This window comes from Agelaius tricolor, unplaced genomic scaffold, assembly GCF_023055355.1.
Source record: "Agelaius tricolor isolate 1412-34295 unplaced genomic scaffold, bAgeTri1.0.p SCAF_5, whole genome shotgun sequence".
NCBI classification, from domain to species: Eukaryota; Metazoa; Chordata; class Aves; order Passeriformes; family Icteridae; genus Agelaius; species Agelaius tricolor.
In genome coordinates, this window is record NW_027269265.1 from 44,572,390 (window position 1) to 44,597,065 (window position 24,676).

The 24,676-nt window shown below is 41.6% G+C and overlaps 1 protein-coding gene across 1 annotated transcript in view; it reads right to left on the reverse strand.

Moving 5' to 3' along the window:
• Nucleotides 1-22,407, reverse strand: part of LRP5 (LDL receptor related protein 5) — a 130,626-nt gene extending 108,219 nt beyond the window's left edge. The window contains exon 1 of the mRNA XM_071427633.1: nt 22,251-22,407. Coding sequence (XP_071283734.1) covers nt 22,251-22,341 — 91 coding nt within the window. The 5' untranslated portion in view covers nt 22,342-22,407. The remainder of the gene's footprint in view (nt 1-22,250) is intronic.
• Between the last annotated feature and the right edge of the window lie 2,269 nt (nt 22,408-24,676).

Below are 24,676 nucleotides of genomic sequence, written 5' to 3' on the forward strand. Positions count from 1 at the left end.
GCAATTTTTATTTGGTCTGTATTGTTAGAGGAAATTTCTAAACATTATTACAAAACGGGTTCTTGGCAATCTCTCTCTGTGCAATGCACAACTGGTGTTCAGCCAAACAGTTTTGAGGATTGCAGCCTCATGCAATCCCGACTAGCTAATGTTAAGCAGATAAAATCTCTGCAGTCAGAACCCCCACATCTTCCTGACCTCAGGAAAGTTCTCACCTGAGCTTTTAACAGAGGTTAAAATATACATGAGATTTTCCCAAAAGCAGCATGCTGTTCACAACCACTTGTTTGTTCTTCTGAGGCTTCTGCTGCAATTTGCTATTCAAGAACCACAACGCACATGACAGCTTAAATACAAATATACCATCTCCTGGGGATTAGGGAATTGGCTTCAGACAGATACCACCAACAAGCCCTGGAAACTGGTACTTTGAAAATGGCTGCTAAACTAAGCCTTCTCCAATCTTACAAGTCAGCTTCTGAGTTTGGTGCTGGCTGGAGATTGGAACCTGCACTGAAATCCAAGGGAGTTTAAACTGACAATTTCCATCAAACTTCAATGATGACGGTCAAAGGGCCCAAGGTACACCAAAAATCCCACTCTAAATGAAGACAGTAAACTCTACAGGAAAGGTGAAAACTTCCCTTCTCTAAGAACAGGTAGGCAGCAGCACTTCACAGGTTTGCATTGGGATGTTTGAGTCCAACATGGTGTCGAAACAGAGGAAGGGGGAAGCAGAAACCCATCGCACACACACGGTGATCCACTGGCACCACAGCCAGCCTCCAGCCCTCCTCAGGGTTAAATTAAGAACAGTGTGACACAAGGAAGGCTGTCACAGTTCCCACACACCACCTGCTATTTCAAGATGTACCAAGCAACGTCTGCAGAGCCATCACAGACTACTGCCCTGGATGTTCACTCCTCCAGCTGTACAAAGCTATGCTCTGTGTGCTGAGGCCCCTAAGAGTGGAAGATGCTGTAAGCATTTACAGTTTATAACCCTGGGCCAAGAAAACTAATGGTATGGGTAACCATACCAATTTAATGACAAATTACTCGCACTTAAGGAAGAGAAGTATTGCTTTATACTGTTTCTCATGAAACAGTGGCTCTACCTCTGCCAGAAGCTCAGTTCAGAAGTCTGACAACCACGTTCTGAGGCAAATCACTCAGCAGATCACTAACAAGATATCACCATAGAAAGAGAGATTCTTATCACAGGCACATTCACTTCAACAGCAGGGTCACTGTTCTGTCAGTGAGGTTTCACATTTTGATTAAGGATTCTTTAAAGTACAAACCTGCATTTTGCCTAATACCATTAGCTTCACCAACAATAGCTCCCAATTCCATAACAATGTTCACCATATTCCACACAGGACTCACAACAGTTTTCTGTGTGAGAATTGATATGGCACTCTGCTTGTACCCACAAAAGTGGGATACAGCCTGTCCATTGAGATTTCTGGTATTTTCTGATTTTAGAATAAGCAGAAGTGGCACTGAAGTAGTCTCTTACACGATACTGCTGTTGGGCTTTGCCAAAATGGGTAAGTGCCGAAGGCAGTGCTTAAAAATAGGGTTGGGGGATGTGACAGGAAAAAAATATACTCGGATGTTTCACATTCTGTGATGCAGAGTACATGGCAACAATTTTCCTGTTGTTATTCTAAATGCAATAGGCGTGGATTTCCCCCCACCCCCATGATATGCTCCACAATTTTAAAACTGCAGAGGAAACTGAAGATTTGTCCTACTTCTGCATAAACTGGTTTAGAAGAATGCAGACAAGAGGGTGACTTCCTTGAACATCTAAACATGACTTTTTCTGGGAACAACAGTTCAGGTCAATCCATGAATGGAAAAAAACCCTGCAGTGTCCCCTTTTTAGATTCTGGATGTCAATGGGAGCAAGGTCCTTTTCTGTTGTTTTTTCTTTTTCGGTATTCCTCCTTGGTTTGGCAGACAGCTGTCTGGCCAATAATAGTAGATTACACAGTGATGAGGGTTCCAAACTTTTAATGGATAAAATAGTGGTTCTACATAATTTGGAAAATTTGGCTTGCAAATTTTATCCAGGACTTAAACAAATACAGGCTTGACAAAGGTATGCTTGTTTCTGATCTGAATTGTTTCCAATTTTTAGTTCCAGTTCCAGATGTTGTGTTAACTCCAAAAAACACAAATCTTTAGAAAGCTGAAAAAAAAAGATATTTTATTTCTATTTCCACCAAAGGTACAATATGTACTGTATTTGCAAATTGCAGAAAAAGAGACTCAGAAATAGCATGTGCTGGATTCAGCTGCTGACAAATGTTACTCATTGGAACAAAAATGCAGTCAAGTCTCAAATGTAGGTTCCACAATTTGTCATGGTTTTCTTCTAACAGTTAAGAATATTCCCAAATAAAACCACCTTGTTATATGGAACCTGCTACATGATACTGAGCTTTAGAGGGTGTAAAGTTAAGAGAAGTTTTTAGTGCCAAGTTGTAGACACAACTTCTGTTTTTTGTGCAGACTACGTTCCAGTTAAATATTCAAGATTTAGGCTTTGTAAGAGCTTGTTAGGAAGGAGGAAAAAAAGAGGATGAGGTGGAAAAGGTTATTTCAGACAATGAAATCTGTAACCTTGTGCTTGTACTTATATCACTGGTAATACCTAACTGACCACCTCAAAGGCAGCAAATAAACAGAACAACCTGTTCCAAGCTTTGCAGATCACTCCTTGCAGAAGATGACTCTGCTTTAGCCAAGAACATTGATGCAACCAAATCAATTCCTTATGGCTCCTTTTATCTTTTTAAGGTCAGCATTTGTCATGCAAGCTTTGTGAAGTGTTTGTACTGATGGAACTACAAAAAAAGATCTTCTGGTAGCTTAGTTGAAGAAACATAAAATAATCATCTATGTTATTTGTCTCTCCACAGTGTAGAATTTAAGGACATTTCCAGAAAATACAGTTGTCAGCTCAAATCCTCCAGAATAAAAGAGTCTCCACATTTGGAGAAGTGTTGATAATATTCAAAAGAAAGCAGATTGCATTAGTTCTGTACCTAAATTTATAGACTCGTCGTTTGTATGAGCAAGACAGGAAACACGTTTTAGAGTTCAGCTCCAGGATGCTTCATTTGGATTTTGGAAAAGGTTTTGAGTCTAGATAATTATTTAAAAATTAAGAAAACCTGAGAGGCAATGGAAATTTGGGGCTTTAAAAGGTAAGTTACACAGGAGCTGTTTAACATTTTTGTTTTGTTGTTTTTACATCTAAGTACTGCTCTGTATCATCTTAAGGTTATCAACTGGTCACTCTCCTTGGTGTCTGCAGAATTGTGTGACATGCAACTATTGATACTGTGATGTATAATCAAGGATGAGGAAGCCAAAAAAGAGACTAAAAACAATATTAAAGAAATGCTGGCATGGTGCTCAAAGAGAAAGCTGTAAAACTGCAAAAAAGCAGAAACTGTGCAAATCAAACTGCAGCTACACTGTGTTAGGAGGGATCTTGATTTAAATACGCCCTTTGCATTGGGCTGGGTCAGAAGGGTTTTGTTCTGCTGTCTGATGGAATTGGCCATCCACTCCTGCCCCTCTCCAGTGGCATGTTACTCCCCATCCCCCAGGCTCCCACCTCACCACAGATGTTTTGGTGCCCTGAAATCTGCCCATTTGACTGCACACACAGTTGCTTTCCTTGAGCTGATCCTGTCAAAAGGATCTCAGTTTCAAAAGGCATATAGATTTTTATAAAAAGCAATAAGGCAACTTCTTTGCCCAGCTCAGCTGCAGACAGAATCTAGCAGACAGACCTGCAGAGCACCTTCTCTTGTGCTGCTGTGTCTTGTCCATACAGTGCTCAGGGGAAGGAGCTTTAGAAGAGGTTTTGTGCTTATAAAAAAAGAATACATTGGTATGCACACGTCTGCTATGCTTTAGGCATAAACCTAGCCATGAACAACCTCCCAAGCTAAAGATTTTTAAATATTTCCATGTAGAGCTACAACAAATTATAACCTATTTTTGAAGTTAGCCTTATTTGTCTCTTGAAATTTTCATGCGAGTCTCAATAACATCTTAGTGGCATAAGAAATTAACTGTCTGCACTGCATAGGCAAGGGAAGCTGCCACAATGTTGTTGAATGGTCTCATATTACAGAAACACAAAGTAGGAGAGGTACTAGAAAAGCATGGTGGTGCACCTCAGCTTTGACAGCAGGTTAACTGCAAAAGAGCTAAGAAATAAAAAGGAAAAAAAATCACGGTTTTCTTCCCAGGTCATTTCAAGACTTAATTCTTCCTTTTCCTTCTACATGATTTCCCCACCTGTATAAACAGCCAAGCCCAATTATTGTTTTAACCCAACACATATCTGCCTTCTCCAAACAAGAAAGGAAATGAATGTCTAATAAAACCTGAAATTCATTATAAAGGGGGGAAAGGGGGGATCAGAGGAAAGTAAAATTTGTCCATGCAGAGAAACAAGGTTGGGGAAAAAAGGCAGTAAGAAATTTTACACAACATGAACTGTGGTCATTCATACTAGGGAGACACCTACAAGCCAGAATTGTTATTTGCACCCTGAAGGACTCCATGTGGACACACTGGGAAGGACTGTCACAGCTGACAAACCTGCTGTCTAGAAACACAAGGCAAAGAATGAAAAGAAACCCAGAGAGGACCAGGATTAAGGGTCATGCAGTCCACAGCAGATCCAAGGCAAGAGCCCAGTGTGATCAGGACCACAGTAGAACTATAGCCCATGGTTTTCTTCCAGGCAGAGTAACTTATATTTTCTCATACCTCAAGCTACCTTGCAATCCTTTTTGTAAAAAAGGCATAGATTTTACTACGATGAATGGTTTAGGAATGATCTCAGCCACCCCAAATCTCCAATTCCTTTGCAGCTAGACAAGGTGTACTGCAAATAAGAAACAGAATTTCTGATAAACAGCAACAGGATTTCTGTAGAAGGAAGGGCAAAAGCCTGTTAGCATTACACAAGGAAGCAGTATCATGGAGGGCAGAACAAAATGCATTTGTTTATTCTATAACAAAACTAACTCCAGCAATGTATGGCCATGAGTGATCTGACCATTCTGTTTCATGCACCGTATTGCCTTTCTCCACCCTTCATTTGCACTGCTTGGCTGTGCCTTCATTGCTAAAGAGGAAGATGCAAATTTTCCATTGAGATAGCTATTTTAATGTAAAGGTGCCTGAGGAGAACTGGAAATTTTACATCAAGTAGAAAGTCAGCAGCATTATCTCACTCCTCACCCAAGATTTCATAAGCTGCACAGAATTGCACTGACTCTATCAGGAATTTCCCATCAAGATTGCAGTATCAGTGTAGTAACAACACCTGTTTCAGCAGTGAAGACATGACCCAGGACTTTCACAGCAGGAACGTTTCTCTCTTGAAAACATCCAGGGCATTTCAGAGAATGGTATTCCAAACAACTATTTCAACCACACACAACAGTTGAGAAAAACTAGCAAATACTGCAGTCCTTCAGACAGCAGACTGGGAGGCAGAGCGCAAGTAACACACTCACCACTGCAATGCTCTGCCCAGCACTGAACACACTCACAGCTGGACTAAGGAGCAGTGCCATTTGTCCTCTGTCTGATGAAAGCCTTTTAGTACAGTGAGCTTATTACAACCAGTTTTGCATCTCTTCTATGTCCAGCTGTTGCAGACTGTTTTGGAGTTAAAATGTCTTGGATCCCATCCTCCCTATTAGACAAATGCATATCCTTTTACTTATTAAAAACACCACAAAATACAACTATTAATACAAAAAGCTATGTGTGACCCACAGCCTAAAATCATGTTTCCAATCCAGAAATGTCAGGCACCAGCACACTGTCAAGTACCAACTGCATTTTAACTTTTTATAACCAAGACTGCACAGCAGACTGTTTGTTAACAAACACGAAATGTATGCAAGAAATGAGCATTTGCATTTAAGTAACTCCCTCCAGGTATGAATGACAATGACTAAACACAAAACAAACATCTGCCCTCTTATAATACAATAGGGGTTTATAAACCAAATTTAACCCACAGATTTACATGCAAAGGGAAGGACTTATTTTCCTACATACTGATGAAGATGGAACATTTGTTTGAAAATATATTATGCCCCAAATGTAAGACTTATGTGAATAGTTTCAAAAGCAAACAGAAGACACCTTAAATTTCATTTGTAAAATGCAAGAAAGGTGAATGCAGACAACATATTCAATTAACCTTTGATGAACTGTCTGAAAGAGAAGGCTGAACAGCCAGAGTATTGTTAAACTAGAGGAAAAACTTACCTTCTCTAAAAACTAGATGTGAACTAGACCACAAAAGCATTCACTTGTTATGAAAAACTGCTTTCTCCTCAAAAAAAGCACCTACCAACAACACCACCCCAAGCCACACCAAACAAACACTAACTCGAAGCACAGTTGACAAAAGCCCTTTGCTTCTATACTAAACTTAGGCAGCTCCTGTAACTAAATGATTGCTCAGAGTTAAGGCAGCCATCACCTTGTCCTTACAGAAAATACTGTAATATTGCAACAATAGTAGCACCAAGTGGAAATAGGAAAGTCTTTTATCAAGCTTATCAGGTACAGAGATGAACTAAGATGCAAATGAAAATTAAAACTTTTTCTCCTTTAAAAAGGGAGAACTCTCTAAAATCCAGAACTCTCTACTTATGTCAGTCTTCTATTAATTATCATGGGTCACACTTGATATCAACAGACTTCACGTGGGTGAAGGAAGTAACTCACTTTTGAGGACAATTCAGAAGTTTGTGTCTCCTTTGCTGTGACCAGTACTTGCAATGTAGAGCAGTACTGTGCAATACATGTTATCATCTCTGCAGCAAGGAGATTAAAACAACAACTTACTTTATAAAAGCCACCCAGGGGCCAGTAACTACAAGTCATTATCACCAATTCACTGTTGTGCATCAAGAAGCTCTGTAATGAGAAGATGCTTTATTTCCCCAATGTTGTTATCAACATGTGAGAAACATCAGCTTTCTTAAGTTTTACTTGGAGGAAGTTAGGGCATCTAAAACCCCTCAAGAATGTTTTCCACTGATTATAGCATTAAGTTGTTTCCTTTATAAAACCTCACAGTGCAGAGGACATTTTTATATAGATATACACACACATACACACACACACACACACACACATATATATATATGCTAATGCGATAATAAGACTTGACATCAAATGACACCAAACATTTCTAAAGGCTACTTGAGCCGAAATTTTCAAACCAAAAATTTCAGCTCATGCATTAATTGTCCAAGGACACCACAACATCAAAGGAGGAAACATCTATCTACTCCAGAGAACAGTTAATCCATACAATTAACCCTCCTTCACATCACATCACACTATAAATGCGAACACATGCTCCGTTTCTTTATTGCTCAGAAGATTTTCCAATATGCTATTCTTGTCACTAATGAGGTGCAGCACAAACAATTAAAGACTTGCAAAAATAACACACAGAGCTTAGATTTTTTTTTTTTTTATTTAGAAAAGAACCCCCAACATCCCCAACGTCACAGGCTGTGCAACATATGAATTGCATAGAAACATGTGGCATCATCCTTCCTTCAAAGCTGGATATGTTAGACCCATCAAATCCTTGATCTTTCAGTATCACAGTTTTATTAGACTAGAGAAAATTTGATTTAAGTCCCATTTTAGCCTATGTCATTGATCAGTCTCCCTCTTTCTCCTCTCTGATGCAGGGATTTATTAATAATGTGTTTGACGGAGGGGGGAGATTGGTGTTGGAAGAACAGAAGGAAGTTAAAACAGTAAAATGATAATTAAAACAATGAGTAAGAATAAGGTATCCCACAAAACAGGAGATAACCAAGCAGGTTACTTTCAGGCCTCGTTTACTACATGGCCACACATTTTTGTGCTGTCACTAGAAGGAGCACAGAACTGAAGCAGAATGCTGCTTCAACTGAAACCACTGGGCAAAACACTCCATTTGAAACACAGCCTTGTCCTTATCTACACCAGGTGTTGCCAAAAAGCTCATTCTGGCTTTGTGTAACACCATCAGTTACCAAAAGTTCCCAGTAGGCTCTAAAATATATAAAATTGGTAACTTCACTGAACGGCATTCCATTGTTGGAACTTCACTTGCATGATCTGTGCCATATATTGTATTAGAGGGGGAAAAAACCCCACACAACCATTCTCCAGGATTTAGAAGCAGTAAGGGAATCAGTTGTTGAGTTCTGTGTCAAATAAGCCTCTGGGGAAGAGTAAAAAAATTAAGTAAAACCTAAAGAATAAACTGCAAATAAATCAAATTCAGGTCTTTTCTGGTAGTGCCAATCTGACAAAGATATAGAGAGATGTGCTTTGAAGTAGCCAATAGACAAGTTTCAGGAAATCTTTTTTTTTTTTTTTTTACATGAACTTGCAGCTGTCAAAACTAGGAAGTTTTGTGCCATTTCAGACACTGGGAAGAATTTTGAAACCATTACTGCTTGGCCAGTGCAACAGGTGGAGATGAAGTTGGGAGATCTGTAGGATCCAGCAGAGTGTGACCATCCACTCGGCACATGCTCAGCCAAACATGGGAGAAAGCATTCTCTGCCTGCCTATCTGCTGTACACTCATCTATTTGTCAGTGTTTTGGGATCATCCCAGCAAAAATTCTCCTCTCAGGATTAAGCAATGTTTATGACAAGGCTTTGAATAAATTAACATTCCATGTTTCAAAGTCTTTCTGAATAAAGATAATAAAACACAGACACTTCTGGCCACATACACAAGAGAGATCTTACAACTGACATCGTACACATCAATAACTGCAAAAAAAATCCCCCCCAAAAAAACCCGAACAAAAAAAACCAACCAAGCAAAAAAACCCCACACTGATTTTTCTTCCCAGTCATCTTACCTTCCTGGTGAAGGCCAAAGTTTTGGAATTGAATTTGAATCGCTTAAAAGCTAAACTTTCATTAAAAGAAATGTTGCCAAGCACACTGAACAAACACAAGTTACTCAAATACTCACAGTAATCTGTTCCCAGTGTCCTGCTGAAGATTAAATACGAAAATAACCCTGTGAAGTCCATTCCCTTTTATAAACAGCCAACATTAATTCAGACTTTAGAATAACAAACTGGTGCTAAAATTTCTTTTTGCAGTTTTAAGTGTGTGCACATAACATTTAAACATTTCCCACTGTGCTTGACTGCTCTATTCTTGCATATAAAACACTTCGAATTAAGAAGAAAAAAAAAATCAGTATTAGTTCCTGGAGAAAATCAGAGGTTTTTGTAGAATTTGGTGTACTGCTTCTGCCTCACAATATAGCAGAAGACAAGTTGCACAGGAGAAAGCACTGCATGCAGCTGTAATTCAGAGCACAGCAGCTGACAAGTTATATTTTTATCCCTGCAACCTCCTCACAATCTCCAGTTGATGCCCAAGACTTGAGAAAACAAGCAAAAGCTTTTCATTAGCAATGGAACATCGTCCCTCAATGCTGTGAATCTTTACTGACCCACTCATCACTTCCTGCCAACACAGTGGTTTGCAACAGCAATGGCACTTGTGCATCAGCAGAGAGACACCTGAAGTCATTTTAGTTTCCAACAGATTTTATTCATAAAATTTAAATGAGTAAAAAAAACCCAAAAACCAAAACAAAAACAAAAAAACCCCAAAAAACAAAAACAAAAAAAAAAAAACCAAAAAACACCCAACCCAAAAATAAACCCCAAAAACCACCAACCCACAAAACAAAAAACTAAACAAACCTGCTGCTACAGATTCAAAATAAGCAGGAAAGAATATGTAAAGCAGCTTCCTCACAACTAATGGTCGGGGATCTGAACACCTGGAGAATTTAACAGTAATTAAAAAATAGAACAGCAGAATTTACAAGTAACCAAACAAATTCCTACCCCATACTAGTACACGCAAGTTGAGTGTACCTGTCCTACACCGTGGCTTCCCAAGCAAATGAACATTTTTCCTCTTGTCCATTCAAACAAGTCCTCCCACCCACCTCTGCCTCATTGCCAATCAAGGGCCAAATGTGTCTGAAGGACACTCCTGCCATGTGACCCAGTGCTCCCACAGATTCTTGGAAGGCTTCCCCCATCACAAACCACCATTTGTGGACAAAAGGGTCCTAAGAGGCTATCAACACGTGAATGGAAATGTGACATGTTATAAACAACCATGATAATGAAACAGTTCCCATCAAGATGTGACCAGCAGATGCTGAGATTCAGTAACACGAGCCTGTAACACACTCTCAATCCACACAGTGTGAAATGAGTTCCAAGACCAAGACGAATATAAGACCATAATAAAGTATTCCAGAACTAATCTTGGAGGGGAAACCATTCCAAAATACGAGCACCCCAGGGGAAGTAATTGTGGAATAGCTGTTAGATTTTGAATTCATATTCTACCTCAAACAAAGTGAGTTTTGTTACCCTACAAAAGCCTTATCATCTGTACAAGGAAGGAGATTCCTACAGGCCCCAAGTAAGTTCCTCAAAGTTGAACACTTGAGTACATCTCCTTTAGAAAGAAAACCTTTTGCTATGGCAACACTGCAACACTGACTGCATAGAAACCCAAGAGTCAGAAAGCACAAAAGACAGGACCCCTGTACCTGTCTCTACCAAGTGTTTTCTACAGTGGCAGAAGCAGACATTTTGCATATATAAGAGCACCATTGTCAAGAAGCAAAGACTGCTTGGAGGACCAAGTCAGCTGTATCAAGACCTTACAGCACTCCACATCCTCCCTCATTGCACACAGACTTCCTGAGGAAAAAAAAAAAAAGCAACAAAACCAAAACACCCAACAGGCAAGAGGCCAACACTCACAAAGATCCCATAGCCATTGTTCAGAGAAAACAAGTCACTTGCATCATTCCCCACATGCAATAAGCTCTGGGCTGGCTGTGTTCTGCCTCTGAGGACCAGCACCAGATGTGCTCCATCTCCACATGCCAGGAGTTCCACAACCTGGGAATCAGCAACCAGAGTTCTTTTCCATGAACTAATTACTGTCACAGGATGGTGAAGGACCAGATGTGTCAAGGTGATTAACACCCAAGTAAAATGAATCCTAGATCACTTACATCTTTTGCAGGTAACAATGAAAACCTTAATTTGGACCATGCAAGTTGAGATATAACATCAATGGAGGTCACAAGCAAAGTATTTCCACATGCTCATCTTCTCTCCATTGTGCCCTAGACTGAGTGAAAAGCAGCAATCCTCAAACACACACTCAGCTACAGCTTCTCCAGTTTTACCAATTCTGTCATGGGCAGACAGTGTTAGTGGAGCCACATGCTAAAGGGAGAGCAGGCAGCTTTTCCAAACTGCCAGAAATAGAAGGGTGGTTTGGGGCTGCTTTTTTGTTTTGCTTAGGGTTTGGTTTTCTGCCTTTCATTCAATGATACTGCCTCATCATCCTACTTATGGAAGTAACCTAACAAGTTCCCAAGAGCTCTCTTGACCACTGGATAATAAAGATTGCCCACCTACAGATATTTCAGCCTTAAGCAGCCTTGGTTCTTCACACAGTTGGGGGAGAGGGGGGAACAACACAAAGAAAGCAGGTGAAAGTTTTAAAAGCAATATACAAGGTCTCTGCCTAGAAGAGCTTTCAAGTTAAGAAGAAATACTACCAATATAGGAAAGTGATACTGCATGCAGAAATTGTAAAGACTGCAAAAGGGAAGGGAAGTAGTTATGCAAGGTCAAATATTTAGGTGCAGAACACTGATCAGGCATAAAATTTTGATTAATAAATAATCACTGCCCTGCCTTTTAAGGAATACCGTACCTATCATCCTGTTAGTTTGAGGCTTCATTCCGTTCTAATGGAACAACAGCCATTAGGAGAACAATGCAATGGAGTCAAACAAAGCAGGTTCACTCCTAGATGGTTATTTAAAAACCAAATGCACAGGAGAAGATGGCTCTGAGGTGCTTCTTGCGTAAACCACTCCAAGATGCACTCAGAGAATATTTCTGTATCACTGTCACCTGTTCTCAAAATGCTGAGAGTTCAGAGACTTCAAGGCATGCTTTGGTAACACCACCAAAACTGAATTCCAGTCCCATACTTGCCAACTGTGAAACTCTCCTCTGTAAAATTCTGTATCAACAGCTAATATCAGGCATTCAAGTTTACACAAAAAGTATGGTTGTGGTTTTCTGACTTATGGAGATTTTTTTTCAGAAACAGAAGGTTATTCAATAACACAGCCATTAGAATGAAAGCAGGAGAAACTGGTTAACCAGATGTGTAAGCATGTGAGAACATAGATACTTATTGCATACATGCTCACACATAGAGGAAAACCTCCCTACCACCACCACCCTGTCCCCCCAGAGTCTCACACCCTTCCCTGTGTAAACAATTCACCATAAACTAGCCAGGACCTCGCAGAAGATTACTTCTGCTTAGGTCAGCATTTTTCTGAACTAGGAGCAACTCTGTCTCTGCTCCAGGAGAACTGAATGGTCTGGTAGCTACACACAAGCTACAGAGCTCACTTGAGCTGTCTGTGACTCTCACTGAACACCTGCAGATCATGGTTTATTCACTGCAAGTATATCCAACACTCACATTTCTGCTGGTCTCTGTGCATTTCTCCAAATTTCACCATTAGCTACAATGTTCACAGAAACTAAGTTAGGAGAACCCTTAAGAATTCAGTTACTCCATTCAAAAAGCCTCAAGGAATATTTCCTCACTCTTTGGAGGATGGTTCCTTCTGTTAGTAGCCATAAGGAGACTAACAGAAGGAACAAAAAGGTGCTTTTGCCATTGAAAAATGCACCTTTTCAACAGCATCACAGAAAACCTTCTCCTCCTGTGCAGGTTCCAAAGCCACAGCTGACACTGAGTCGAGGGTTTTGTGGCTCAGGATGGGAGGGCTGTTGAAGATAGGTCAGATGAGATGAAAATCCAAATTCATTTTTAGGGGCTGGGAAGGACTGCAAGTGATTCGATTCCAATATATTGAGGCTTCACAATAATTGTGCCTGCATTAGCCACACTCTCCCTACTCTCACTATGTAGCTCGCCTAAGTAAGTCCAGATGTGTAACTGAGTATGCCCTTTCTATCACTGAACACCTGCAAACTGGAGATTTAGAACATAAGTAATGGTCTACCACATTCAGACAGTAAAAAACACACTGTTAAAACCCAGACAGAACAAAATTCCCCCTGACTACCTATTTCTTTTATTCAGCTTTTGAAGATGCAGATAATGTATAGAGTTTTTTTTAATCATCCACATCTGGGCAGACTTTCTAAATGGAAAATGCCACCCATGTGCATTTTCATCCTCTTAGCTCTCACTTGGGAGCATAAATAACTCAGCAGTTTAATTTGCTTTTATATCTTTTGAGATAGACACATCCAGGTAAGTCAGCAATACAGATTTCTGAGGTTAAAACATTTTCCCTTTGGAAAAAAACCCAGATGCTTTAACACCTCATACTTCAGGTTGCTGAATTTTAAGCAGGGGAAGCAATCAGGGAAAAAATCTAAAGCAAAAGTAAAACTATTTGTATCATTTATATATATTTTTAATGTCGAAATTCATTCCTATAAGGCAGACAACTCTTCTCTGAGCTTCTTCTAAAACCAGAAAGTTTTCAACAACTGAAAACAAAAGCAAAAGAAAATAGGAAGAGAAAATAGGAAACTTGGTGGCCATGAGTAAAATTCCTTAAAAGGGACACAATACGTCAGTGACCCTTTATTTGAAATAACTAGTTACACAAAGCCTCCAAAGCTCTTGGAACAATATGCACAATGTAAGTAGGGACCAATACACACCTAACACTGGGTAATTTATGATTCAGTGTCCCAAGGTGACACCTTCTATAAAACAAAGGATTAGGGGTTTGGTTTTTAAGTTCTGCTGCTTTGAGAAGTTCAAGAAACAGCATACTGACTTTTGTAGTAGCTTCAAGTGCTAAGAAAGAATACCAAGTATGTTATATAGACATTGCCTAGTTATACTACAGAGAATAAATCTCATAACCTCCCATTCCTTTTCTTCTTTGGGTCATTCACTGTCATCACCAGAGACAGCTTGTTATCCAAGAGGCAAACTCTCTCAACTCTCTCTTTTTCTCTTCCTCTATAATGAAATGTAACACAGATAAAAAGATAGCTCTGTTTCAGAATATATTTTCCTGGCATCAGCAAGACTCTGGTCTAAGTGACTGAGCCTGTACTGGGTTGGTGTGGCAATGTTTTGGTGGTAGAAGGGGCTACAGGGGTGCTTTCTGTGAGAAGCTGCTGGAAGTTTGCCCCCATGTCCCATGGAGCGAATGCCAGGCAGCTCCAGCATGGACCCACTGCTGGCCAAGGTCCATGGGTGATGGTGGGAGTGTCCCCAGGGAAATCAACAAGGAAAAACAAGTTATTGTGTAGATAACAACATGTGGTGAACTGACTGCAGCCCCTTCCCCTGTCCCCCTGCACTGCTGGCAGGGAGGAGGGAAAAAATCAGGAATAAAATTAAATAAGCCAGGGAGGAAAGGAGGAGTGGGGGATAGGTATTTTTAAGATTTTGTTTTACTTCTCATTATCCTACTCTGATTTGATGGGCAATAAATTGAACTAATTTCCCCAAGCTGAGTTTGTTTTGCCCATGACAGTAATTGGTGAGTGATCTCTGCCTGTCTTTACCTCCACCCGTGAGCCTTTTGTTAAACTTTCTCTCCCCTGTCCAGTCAAAAAGGGGAGAGACAGAGCAGCATTGGTGAACACCTGGCATCCAGACAAGGTCAAACCACCACAGAACTAAAAACAGTATTGTGAAAACAAATATGCAGCAGAAACATTTCCAAATACCATGGCTTTGCAATTGTCCTTCTAAAGCAATCACTTTTTGCCCCAAAAATCTTATTTTTGTATCTGCACAAAAAACTTGTAGAAACTGTCCCTTATTAGTTATTTGAAAATAAACCTTGAACAATAGTAATTACAGTAAAGACATAAGACCTTTCACATTGCCTTGAGTATCATTTCTGCTCCACTTCTGGAACTAAAACTAGAGAAATCAGCTTAGAAGACTTTCTTAAACTTGACACACAGATTTCAACACTCAACAGCCTCTGCAGACAAAGTCTGGTTACACAGGAACATGCCACAGCTTTCACAACACCCTAGAAATGATGGGCTGAAGGAAAACAACATGACAAAGTCCCCAAGCAGCCCACTGGGTGCAAGGAACAGCAAAACCTCAGAACAATAAGGCAGCTGGCAGACCACTCACTCAATGTCACAAAAAATACCCTTCAGTCTTACCTCAAGGAACAGATTTAAAGGATGTGTTATTTAGGAAGTCTGAGAAACAAGGAAAAAAATCCCAACTACAAGAAATCAAGGTACAGGTGGCATAAGCCAGAAAGTCCTCAGAGATGTGTCATGGTGGGATCCCTATGAAATCTTCACCCAGCCCATGCACAACCCAGCTGTTTGCTTCAGGAGCACATACTGTGGACAAACAAGGTAATTCTCATCAGTTTCTGATCGTAGAAAGTCCACTAAAAAAGAATTTCATCTCCTACAGCAAGGCCAAAAGGAAGCAACTTGACTTTCTTGATAGCCATATGCTAGGCAAAGACAGGCAAAGATCACCACAGCATGATGTTGTGTAATAACAAAGAAAAAAAATCAACCAAATCACACCATTTAATTAGATTTCTTGTGTTCTAAATATTTTTCCCCTTCTTAAGCCCAGCTAGCACAAGTTCAATCTGGAAGAACAGAAAATAATGTCTTTGTACAAAATTAACGAAAAATAGTACAAGGAATGGAAAAAGCATCCGTGAAACTGAAATCACAATTTCCACAGAAGGCATGCTGAAGTTATTGACCAGAATTTAAGTGTATTACTGCTGGTAAGCATAATCTGTGCCTAATTCAACTCCTGGAGTATATGGCTTAAGCCATAAATACATACAGAATTCCAGAGAAGTTCTCAAATGATGTATCAACAACTGATAGATTATAGCAGCACTGTACACTTTCATCGTCTGAGTCTTCCCAGATTCTCTACTCCTTTTTTTTAAAATTTAGTTAAAACCAGCCCTGAACAGCAGAAAAGAAAAAGAACATCTGCAAAATCACATTATAGTAACAGTATTTGATTCCCAAAGCCCAAAGTTCACTGGCAGGTTCATTCAATCCACTGCTACTTCTCATCTGCCCAGAGGTGCAGAAACACAAAGCAGACAACACTCACACTCTCTGGCCTTGCTTTACTCTTGAAAACACCACAGAAAGGGGGGTCAGGCTTCTGTCTCTACTGACTGCCCTCTCCTACCTCCAGTCTAATTCTTGAAGGCTGAGGATCAAGAATCCCCCAGGGTTAATTTATCATCTTAGCAATAATGTGCAACAAGTCACTTCCAAAAACCTGTATTGAAAAATGTATAAAGCATCACATTTAATGCAACATGGTGATACAAACAAAATGTACAGTCATGGCATTTAAAGAAAGGGTGAGAGAGAACCTCTGGAATCACCATTACAAAATGTTATCAAATTCTAAGCCACATGAAGAGGTGTCAAGATAAATAACTCAGTCATTTCTCTCCCTCTCAGACAAAACTCAAGCCAACAGGTCCCTGTAAGGACAGAACTACCAAATTAAAAACACTGCACTTTCACAGAACACCACAGGCCCTTCAACAAGAATTCATGAGAAAAACTTGAAAATCAGGACCTTTGTGTAACCAAATAAAAATCAGAAATACACTTCCCATCTTTCTACTTTCCATAATAGAGGGGAGAGTTACACCCTAACACACGTACAACTTCATTTCTCCAGTTGCATCACCTTTCATGACAGCTCAGGAACACCACACTTGATTTATTGAACAATTACCTGGTTTACATCTATAGTCTCAACAGGAAGACCAGAGTTCAAAAATTCTGCCTGCCACAAAGACAACTTTTGTTACTGTTTAAAGTAAGTGAACTTTAAGTGGGGAAGCTCAGTTTCCTTATGTATAATGATAAATAACAGATGCCATCCCCACAGATCATTCAGGATTAGCCAAAAATACATACAGCATTTCAAAAAGTAAAAGTGCCAAACAGAATTCAACAATTATTTTATTATTGACCAGGCCCATTTTAAACACACATGCCAACATTTGAGCTTCTCAGACCACTGACAATCTCACCAAGAACTTACTACTTCATCTGCTGTCAGTGCTGTTTATTGCAATAGCAAAAAGCCTTCATACTGTGAAATGAAGACAATTCTGTAGCTGATTTACAGTCAAGAAAGCTCTTTTCCCAGTAGGCTATTTCCATTAAGTTAATCTAACACACCACAAATTATTTATTGGTTTGAAAGCAGTTTCAATTGCTTTAACACTTTTATCATCTAGAGCAAATACACCAATTTAAATCAAGCATGTGTCAATTTATTGGCATCCTTGCAAAAGTTACCCATGGATTTAACATCAATACAAAATGACACCTTACATCTGTCTGTGCTGGCAGCCGAAGTGTGAGTCAAGCAAGAATAAAGGAAAGAAGAGCAAAATTAAAAATCTTGTTTATTACATAGACCCTCAACATCCTTACCAGCCCATCACCCATTCCTTACACTCTTTGGAGCTTCTCAGTCAAATTGGGTGGCTTAACAGATAGTTTCAATCTTTAGTAAACAGAAACCACAAAGATGAGACACTGCTAAGTTCCACATTCCAATTTTTCTGAGAGAGAAGAAACCAGAAGAATTGTTGGCCCATAAGCTCCAAACAAACAACTGTACTGAACAATACTTTGTGGGACATAGTTCCCATTTTCTTTCCTGTTCTCACCACAACTGTTTTACCACACAAAATCTCAAGAATTGCTAAAAATATCCTTTGACTCTATCATGAGCTTTTCCATAGCCTAACTTAAGGAGCAGGACTCACCAGAACTACTTTTTCCAGTTTAGAAGTCCCAGATGTGAGCTATGAGGAGATGGCACATCTTTGCCTCCTTCAGAAAGACTTCAGTGTCCAAACAGCACATGGGTTTGCCTAGCCAGCATGCCTAGCCATCATCTTAATTCTTTGCTCCTGTCCTAAGTGAGCTTGCAGTGCTGTTAGACATGTCCTGTCAGAAAGAATACCAAAACAAAAGAACAATCCACATGCCTCAAAATCTAAGGAAAATGCTGTTTTCCACTGCACACACTAGAGCTGCATTGTTGCTGGCCCGTGCCACACAAACTTGTGGGGATAACTGTTCTACTGTCATTCCTCCCCTGAAGCTCAGGTTGGTACTTATTTGAGCTGCCCATAGAGGTCTTGAGCAGAAAATGACATCCATGTCTTTCAAGGGTTCTCAGTGCTGTGGGGTTTTTTCCAGCCAGCTCCCAAGAGAACTTCTGAACTTATAAAAGCCAAACATTTTGACTGTTTAATAGCCTTTAGGTTACACACATAAGGAAAAAAATAATAGGATTTCTTAGAAAGATGGTATTGTAGGTAGCTTTATTTCTCTTCAGCCTAAGAAGGAATTTAAACCTAATTATTGCCCTTAGTCTCAAGATGTCAGGCTGCTTTCATACAATGCAGTAAGCTCACAAGAAATACTGATAAAACATGAAACTAAACCTTGTTATTATAGCTGTTTCTGAGCACCACCAATTGAAATTCACCAAGTGCAATTTACTTCTGTTTTGACAAAAAAGAGAGAGAAATGCTTTGAAATGTACAGGGCTGGTTAATTTTTAACTAGAAGCAGAGTTACAGTAGACAGTCTTATATAGTAAGTCAGGTGTGTCTATATTCCAGGAGAGGTTTTGTAACCTTTATTTCTTGTTACGCTGCCAAATCCTACCCGAACACTAAAGGATAACAAGTTCCCAGAAACAATCTCTGTTTGCTAAAAAGTTACCTTGGCTTGCCTTATTCCAGAAACATGCAGGACTGAGAAAATTTACAGCTGGAACAAAACCCATAGCCTGTTTTACCAACAACTACATTATAAACAACTAAAGTAAAAATTCTTAAGCTAAAGCAGCAAGAGGGAAGGGTGGAACTTACACTGGGGTATTAATGAAATACATTCATGCTCCTCTAAGTACTGACCTTGTGTGTCATGCTGATCTACCTATTTCAGGCATCTATAGTAGGAGTGATTTTAAAGCATCTCTGTGTGCTTTAAAATAAATCTAAATAATTTAATTTAAAATGAAATAGTAACAAAGTAGTTCACATACCATACCTAAAGACAGTTAAACCTATTTAACTTTCCCTGGAGAAAGAAGACTCAGTGCTTTGAAAGCATGAACCTGAACTTCACAGTCAGCCTGAACTTTCATTATTTCCTCACTATTTCAAGAGGATTTATGACCATAATTTGTGACAGACCCTCACATCACGCTAGCAAGAGTTATTAGGAAAATAGTAACTAGCCCCCTAAATCAATGACAGACTGACTGAAATGGCACTGAAATGCACTTGAGGACTCCTACACAGCACATTTCCCTGTCATAAAATTAGTAAGTGATTTTTCCTGCTACCTTCTACATTTAACCACAGCAACAGGTTTCACTAGCTATAGGTTATCTCATGTAAACAGTATGGATTAAAAGTCATTTTAGGGTTGGTTGTGCTCAAATGCATTTTTTATTTTGTCCTGCATCCCTAGTTTCAAGTATTTGTAACCACCACACTTCCCTGTGTCACACTTCTCTCCTCACCTTTCTGTATCCTGTGTTTGTCGGTATCAGGCAAATAGTTGTTACATTAAAGAAAACTAAGATACAATCTCACTATTTGGGGAAATTCATGTGCATGACAAGACACACTTAAGCAAGCATTTTTGAGTTTAAGTAAAAATAATTTTGGCTTGAGATAGCTCTTAAGCAAGAATTAGCTCAACTTACTTGGACATTTTAAGACCCCCACATGAAATACCCACTGTGCAATAGTAAGAATCCATAACTTATGGTATTTTCACAAAAATGAAAAAGCATTAAATACTTTGCATGAGCAAGAAATTCTTCCCTTCAAGGAAGGACCAAATGCAACGATCATTTTGTCTTTTCACAGTGAAATGAGTCAAGTACAAGCCATATCTGAAACAGGTTTATCATTATTTCAAGCCACATAAATAAAACCACTCCTGACACCACCACATACAGAGCAAGAACTCAGACCTCTAGAACAAAATTATTTCACAGCCAAAGTATTCAAGATCTATTACAACATGCCAAACTTCAGTGAAGCTGTGGCGCTGCAGAAGCTCCCAGCAGATCCCCAATCATGCAGAGATGCATTTACATATTTGTAAGATAAGCACATCAAAATACTTTTAATAGCTAAAAGTCAGGCATCTCCTTACAGAGTAGGGATTCTCAGAGAGGGAATTAAATCCATGGAGAGCCTCTCATAGTACATCCATGCTCCTTCTAAAAGGACAGATGAACTGTCCTTAAAAGTACTGTCCGGATCAACACAACAAAACCTTCCTAATAAGTAGGCAGAACAAAGGCAATGTCATTAAGATCTGTAACTAAGACTCCTTGACTAATTATTAAAAACTGTGCATTTGTAGCCCAGTTCTTCCATGCATGTTAAGGAAGATGACTGCTCATATCAAACATACTCTATATTAAATTAATCAGTCTCTCAAACGAGGTGAAAGAAAACCAAACTCCAAGTTAGAACTTATTCCTTAGTTTTGTCATGAACTCTTACTTTCTTAAGAATTCCAAATGCAAAGTTATCTCTTTTTTAAAAAGAGATTTTTCTATTAGAGCCTGTTAAGTAAATGTAAGGAAATCCTTTAAGGAGCCTTCATGTAAGAACCCTAGAAGTCAGTTTCCACCCTCCACCCCCCAAAAGCTACATTAGCTTCAATCAGTCAAACAGGAAAGTGAACATCTATACACAAACATAAGTGTTCAGAAAGGAACAAATCACATTTCAGGTTTTCAGAAACATTTTCAAAAGACTGTGGCAGCGTGTATGGAGAAGGTGGACCCTGCGATATGAAGGGTATCTTTTTGATATAATCCAGACAGAATAAGCAATACATAATACACACCCACACAGAGCTCCAATTAAAAATACAGAATGATAATGCCAGCAGAATATGGTCTGCTCTCTTGCTCTAAATGACAGTTCTAATAATTACAGGAGGTTTGAAAAGGTGGGTGGCCTAATAAAAAGAGGCCCTGAGGTGATGTTCTGACAGCCTTGGCCACACTGCCGAGTTTTCTAAACTACCAGGAAATCGCAACAACCAAGCTTCGGCTTGCTCAAGCACCGGGGTGATGTATCCAGGCAGACCACATGCAGCAGCAAAAACTCAGAAGTCTTGCATATGCAGCCCGAACTCCCCGTCTCGGGCGAGACAAAGTCAGGAGCGAAGCCGCACGCAGGAGGAACGGACACCGTCCCGCTCCCCACGGATGCTGCAGACACTGCACCCCCTCTGTCTATTTGTGATTTAGAAGGATCGGCACACTCACTTAGAAACGGGACGGCCACGGGAAAGCGGAGGGCAGGCTCCGTGCCCGGGACGGGGCATCCGGACAGCAGCTCCGGCATCGCCCGCGGGGCCGGGCCGGGCCGGGCCGGACCCTCGCCCGCCCGCAGCCTCACACCGGGAGGAGCCGGGGCGAGGGGGGAAATACAGGGCACGCACAACAAACTCGCCTTCCCCCCACCCCCTTCCCGGCCCGGCCAAGAGTTTGAGCGACACCCGACACCGACCCCTCCAAACTCCACAGAAATCCCTGCCCGGGACCGCGGAAGGACGGGAGTGGGGGGGGCGAGGGGGGTGGGCGACTTTTGTCTCTCTTTTTGCAACTGTGCGCGTTTACCTGAGCCACCCCTGAGGGAAAACCGCCTCGCCCCCAAGCGGGATATGTCCCGAGGGAACAGAGAGGAGAGGCCTCCTTTTCCTGCGCACCCTTTCTGCAGGAAAGCGAGGCGAGGAGCAAGAGTTTTGGGGGGGAGCCGGCGGAGGCAGCCTCCCGTCCTCCTCCCGGCCCGTCTCGTCCATGTGCGCGTCCTGCGCCTCCGCGGGAGCCTGGCCCCGCTCCCGCCCCTCCCCGCCGCACTCCCGGCGGAGCGCGGGGGAAAGTTTGCCCAAGTCCGACAACAAAAGGGACAGCGGCGCTCGCCTCCCCGCCCGCCCGGGCCCCGCGACGCCCCGAGGAGCTTACCCCCGGCCGAGCCCGGCTCGCAGCGCAGCACCGAGGCGGCGAGGAGCCGCAGCAGCAGCAGCGGGAGCGGCGCGGCCGCCGCCGCCTCCATGTTGTGCCGCCGCAGCAGCTGCCGGAGCGCACGGAGCGTCTCAGGCAGGCTCCATGCTCGGGGCGCTGCGCTCGGCGAGGAGGGAGGCGGGGAAGGGGGGAGGCGCTGGAGCCGACCCTCCTCCTCCTCCTCCTCCTCAGGCCGGCGGCAGGGAGGGGGCTGGGATGGAGGATCCCGGCTCGCACCGCATCCCGGGAGCGGGCGGGGGCGCACCGTCCCGCCGCGGCGCGTCCCACGCGTGGGAACACCTGACCGCGCGGGGAGGAGGTGCGGCTCCGGGGCTTGCTGCTTTATCTTGTTAACTCCTTCCTGCGGCAGCAATCACTCCAGAGCCAGCCGGGAAGGCTGGAGAAGATGGCTCGCTGCGTGTGCAAAAAGCAACCTTTCGCTGGTGGATTTGGAAGTTAACAGCGGGGACGCCCGCCCCTTTTTCTGTCTCCAGGAAAGAGTGGTTGTTTTCTTCCCGAATGGAGGTTCGTTCTTGCCTTTCTCCTCCCACCAAAACAAACATTTTATTAAGTCACAAAACACTAGTTTTCAAAGAAAAACGCATTCTACAATAGTCTTTTGTTGCCTTTCCCCCTCTCCCTGTTAAGCGTGCCACCTGCTCCTATAAACACATTACCACCAGGAAAGAGGCAGAAACTGCACTGTGACATGGGGCTTGGTTTGTGCCGGGGCCAGGTGCAGAGGGCTGAGAAGCACCCGGCTCACACTGAGACATCCCGCACCTTTCACAGGCCAGATACTGCCCCCGTCTCTCTCACAGGGATAAAACCAAACGGCATAAGTCCAGAATTTTCATTTAAGTGTCCATTTTTGGGCATCAGTGTCCTTGTGCTGACACTGATTTGACAATAAGAAAAAGGATTGCTGGATGGCCTTGTATAGAGGTGGAAATCACAAGAGTCCGCCCAGCATCCCCTTTAAACAGTTTTTGCAAGTGTCAGAGCAGGAGCCATAAATCACAAGCAAGCACTTAGCAAATGGATGTCACATTTTAATCGTTTCATTACATTTCAGAGATTAGGGACTTCCAGGTTGACCCGTTGCCACACACTAATTTATCTGCCTTGCTGTAGGTGCTAGAGCAGCAGCTGAGATTTGTTCTTGGTGTCCCATGGACCCCCACCCAACCCAAATACCAGGATCAAATATTCAAGAATTAGTTAAAGTCCTGTTGGTTACTCCATTGCAGACCTCCCTTGCAAGGGAAAAGCCCGAGTGTTTTGATTTGGTTTGTTTCTAAAGTCAACAATATTCAACTTAGCTCAGAAAGCACTTTTAAAATTCACGGGGTTACAAAAGACTTATATTGCTGACATTAAAGATCACCTATAAAGGGGGAAGAAAAGGTTGTATTCTCTCTCTTGCTTCTGGTTTAACATATAGAGAACATGTATTTTAAAGAGGGCTCAGTTTAGGTGGCATTTAAAACCTAGAAAATCTCAACTTCCTTAAAGGCAGGAAAAGCAGAAGTTGGTCTTTGGTGGTAGATCTGTAATAAACTGGAACCCAAATCTAGGCTTCTATAAATCATTAATGGAAAAACTTTGTGTGAACACCAACTGAATGAGGGTTTTGTTTTGCATCTGCTTAAAGAAATTGCCCAAGACCAGACAAGTAACTGGAAGAAAGATTTCTTTGTTGAAGACAGTGATTGGACTTTACTTTCGATGGGTCTAATCTCCTGCATTGTGGAAATTACCCAGCAGTCCTGGCATCACAGTAAGTGCAGTTAACTGAAGTTAGAGGCAGAGAAAGGACACATGAAGCAGGCAGTGGGGAACAGTGGGGTTCCCATCCCAAACCCTAATCAGCTTGGGGTCCATATACAAAACTGGTTTGTGTGCCTGGAGGGAGAGCCAGGCTGTCCTGTGATGGCCTCAACAGCACCAGAGCAATAGGGATCCCTGCCCTTCCTGGCCCTGGCCCTTACAAGATCAGGGATCAGCTGCTGAGATGACCTATCCATTGTTCCAATGCCACTGCCAAGCCATGTGGAGGGGGTGAGTCTGCCCACAGGCTCCTGGAGGGCAGCAGCAAGTTCTCTTTCAGCCTGCAGTTGCTCCCAGCACTTGGTAACTTGGGTCCTGAGGTCCCATACTAGGATGTAATATCCTGCTGCTATCCCTGCTCCATCCAAGAGTTGATTACCCCCCTATCTGACCCTGTCGAACTGCATGGTCAAGCTAGGAATGGCAGCAGTTTATACCAAAAGGGAGAGATAGCAGCATGTGAACAGATTGGGTAATAGACTGACTCACAGTCTAAAACAAAATGAGAAGAGAGATCAGGCCATGGAGGCAGGCAACTGGGGAAGAGAATCTTACCA